At 44.0% G+C, this 2,847-nt stretch overlaps 1 protein-coding gene and 1 long non-coding RNA gene across 3 annotated transcripts; one reads left to right on the top strand and one right to left on the bottom strand.

Moving 5' to 3' along the window:
- LOC136711652 (uncharacterized) lies at positions 1-1,076 on the bottom strand. The gene is made up of 2 exons (XR_010804766.1): positions 906-1,076; positions 1-511 (listed from the first exon to the last, which is right to left on the bottom strand). It is a non-coding gene; the product is annotated as an uncharacterized LOC136711652 (long non-coding RNA).
- An 18-nt stretch (positions 1,077-1,094) lies between these two features.
- Positions 1,095-2,847, top strand: tmem177 (transmembrane protein 177). Of its 2 annotated transcripts, none has more exons than XM_066688031.1 (2): positions 1,095-1,197; positions 1,628-2,847. In XM_066688031.1, exon 2 carries the CDS (start codon positions 1,660-1,662, stop codon positions 2,593-2,595), a length of 936 nt encoding a protein of 311 aa, XP_066544128.1. In that variant the 5' UTR covers positions 1,095-1,197; positions 1,628-1,659; the 3' UTR covers positions 2,596-2,847. The 2 variants fall into 2 exon arrangements, with proteins under 2 accessions (XP_066544128.1, XP_066544127.1); XM_066688030.1 differs by having other exon boundaries at positions 1,101-1,257.

Below are 2,847 nucleotides of genomic sequence, written 5' to 3'. Positions count from 1 at the left end.
TTTTAGAACGGAAAAGCGACAGTTTAATGCTTATTCTATTTCATTGCACATTGCAGGGCAAACACAGGCCAAGCTCGACTGGTGGGACAGCATTCCAAAGAAACATAAATAATAAATGCATGAGAAGAAGGTGGCAGGAGCCAACAGGGAGCATCGCAGCACCCATAATAAAGCCGGGACAACCTCACAGTCTACCAAAGCCAACTCCACAAAGGAGAAGGTCAAGCTCAACTGCCGGGGGACAGCAATGTGGAGGGGACCGCGTCTGGCAGGCAGGTAGAAGAAGGTCAACAAAGAGAAAAGCAAGTGCCAGCAGGCTACTGAAGCTCAGCTGAAGCCATCACTCGATTCCCGATAAGAGGAAGCCGGCCCCGTCACCCCCAGTCTGTGAAGCCGAATGAAAGTGTGCGGTGAAGCCCAGCTCAGGGCTGCGCAGATGTCAGCCACGGGGGCAGCTTGAGAAAGGGCCCAGGACAAAGCCACGGCACACGCCTTTGGGTGGCATCCTGGACTGAAAAGATGAGACAATGAGGAGGGCAGAGCAGCTTGTTAAAACATGTATTTTAGTAGTAAGAGTAAAAAATACAAAAAAAATATTTCTAAATGTAACCTATTTTTATTTTATTTTACTTTTAAACAGTTTTATGTTATACAGTATGCATAGCATGATAAATCCCCAAACTATCCATATTTGAATTTAGATCTACCCAAATCAAATCCTGAATTACCTGTTCAGACTCATAATCACAGGGTCACAATTTAACTAAACTAAATATCAAATTGTTCATTCCAATAAACATAGCAATGACTAAATATCTATATATGTAATGTTTCTTTAACCGTATAACTGTATCTATATGATGTACTGTATATACTCAGCTTACGAATACATATACTACACTCACCTCCAAATATAATCCTACCCCGTAGTGAAGTGTAAATGTAAGTATTATAATATTTAATTTATTTTTTATATGCGTGTTACACCCTGTGATAAACTAAAACACCGAAGCACTTCAACGCCCGTTTACAGCCGATCAGTTGAACCTTGACCTGTCGCGCTTTCAGACGCATGTGCTGAACAACACGCTTTCCGGCACCGACCGTGCTTTTGCAGTTGTCCTTGCAAACTGCTCCTGTCGGATATGTTTTATTAAATCTTCACAGTCGGTGCTTTTATCTTCTTTAGCTTATGCGGTAATCATTTTCTCCATATTTGGGACTGTGTATTTAGTACCCTTATTAGGCAACTTCGAGGTAAATAGTACGTTTTAATAAAGTACGTTTGAAAGCGTTATTTTCAGAGGATGAAATACAATTAGAAAAGTGACAATATTTAAGTTTTGTGTAATCTTACTGTGTACAATCGCCAGGCAGTAATCACGCATTAACCCAAAGTGCAATTGTAATTGTATATAAATGACAGAAGGATACTATACAATGGATGTAATTGTAATTCGTGGTTTAGTTTCATTTTGAAAATACAAGGGGGTGGAACTTATTATATTATAGCATGAGATGCCTGCATTTATAATTTGTTCTCTAACCAAATATGGTAGTGTATAGATCAGACAATTATAATGTATGACAATAATTAAAATGCATTTATTTTTTCTGTCATTCACAGACCATTGTCTCTGGAGCATCTTTGTGTTAATCATGGCGTTGCCCTTCACCAGGAAACTCACAATATTTGTACAGAAGTACAGGACAGGGCTGCTGGTCACTTCCTGTGCGGGAGTCTTCTCGGTCAACATGTTTTACCATGCTTTTCCAGAACAGACTTATAAGAAGCTGTACCAAGCCTGGAGCAAAGGAGAGCCGGCCGTCCTGTCTGAGAAACTGCAGAAGACCTTCCAGGAGGTCCTCCAGGACACAGGAGTCCGCCTGCCCCGGAAATACACGGCCTTTGCTGCTTTTGGTTTCCATCCCGTGGGCGCCGGCCAGCCTTGGATGCCGCTGGGAGCTCAGATCGGCATCCCGGCCAACTTCAACAGCACCACGGATGACACCGAGGGCATCACCAACCGAGTCATTTTGATAAATGGCAAGGAATTGCACTGGGACAGCAGCACGGGCAAGGCACTGAAAGAGTCGTTGACGTTCTCCCCCGAGGCCCAGCAGTTTGCCGTTGCCAGAGAAGTCGTTCGTTTGAAGAGTGGCGGCCCTCTTCTCCTGGCAGCTGTGGCGCCCACCTGCTTGGCTGGCACCTGCCTCTTTGGGGTGGCTGTCAAGCAAATGTTCACCTTATACAGCGGCCCTGTGATGCTGCGAGGACTTGTGAATGTCGCCGTGCTGGCCCTCGGGTCTGCTTTCTACTTTCTGACATCTGACGCAGTGACCCAGTGGCTTGACTACAAGTCAGACCGCACGGCAGCTCGCCTCTCCAAAGACTACGCCAGGGGAGGAGTGGAGTTTTATGATAAAATTCTGTCTCGAAACGTTACCCTTCGTGGTCTGATGGGTAAAAAGGGAGAGGAGATGTATACTCCAAGCGGCAACTTGTTTCCGACGCACTGGTTCAGATTAAAGCACGCTCCGTACACCGCCAGGAGAGAAGGCATTGTGAAACTTTTGAATGAACAGAAGGTGTAGGGGGTGACGTGTGATGCAGGGATTCATACGGACTCCGTAGGCAGGGTATTGTAGCTTGAATACAAAATGGATCTGGATCACAATAAGATTTTAAAGCTGCTACACACCTGACTGGAAAAAAAAATGAAATGCTGAATATCGTTAAAAGGACATAATACATTCAACTTATTGTAAAAGCAGTGACATTTTGGACAGAGATAAAGTACAGTACCTTTAATCCTCTTGTCATCTTTAATAAAACCATTGCTCTTC

Source organism: Amia ocellicauda, chromosome 16 (genome assembly GCF_036373705.1).
Source record: "Amia ocellicauda isolate fAmiCal2 chromosome 16, fAmiCal2.hap1, whole genome shotgun sequence".
NCBI classification, from domain to species: domain Eukaryota; kingdom Metazoa; phylum Chordata; class Actinopteri; order Amiiformes; family Amiidae; genus Amia; species Amia ocellicauda.
The sequence above is the reverse complement of the archived record's forward strand: the minus strand, read 5'-3'. Positions and strand labels throughout refer to the sequence as shown.

Coding starts and splice junctions, on each gene's coding strand:
- tmem177 (XM_066688031.1), top strand. CDS start 1,660: ATGGCGTTGCCCTTCACCAGGAAACTCACAATATTTGTACAGAAGTAC.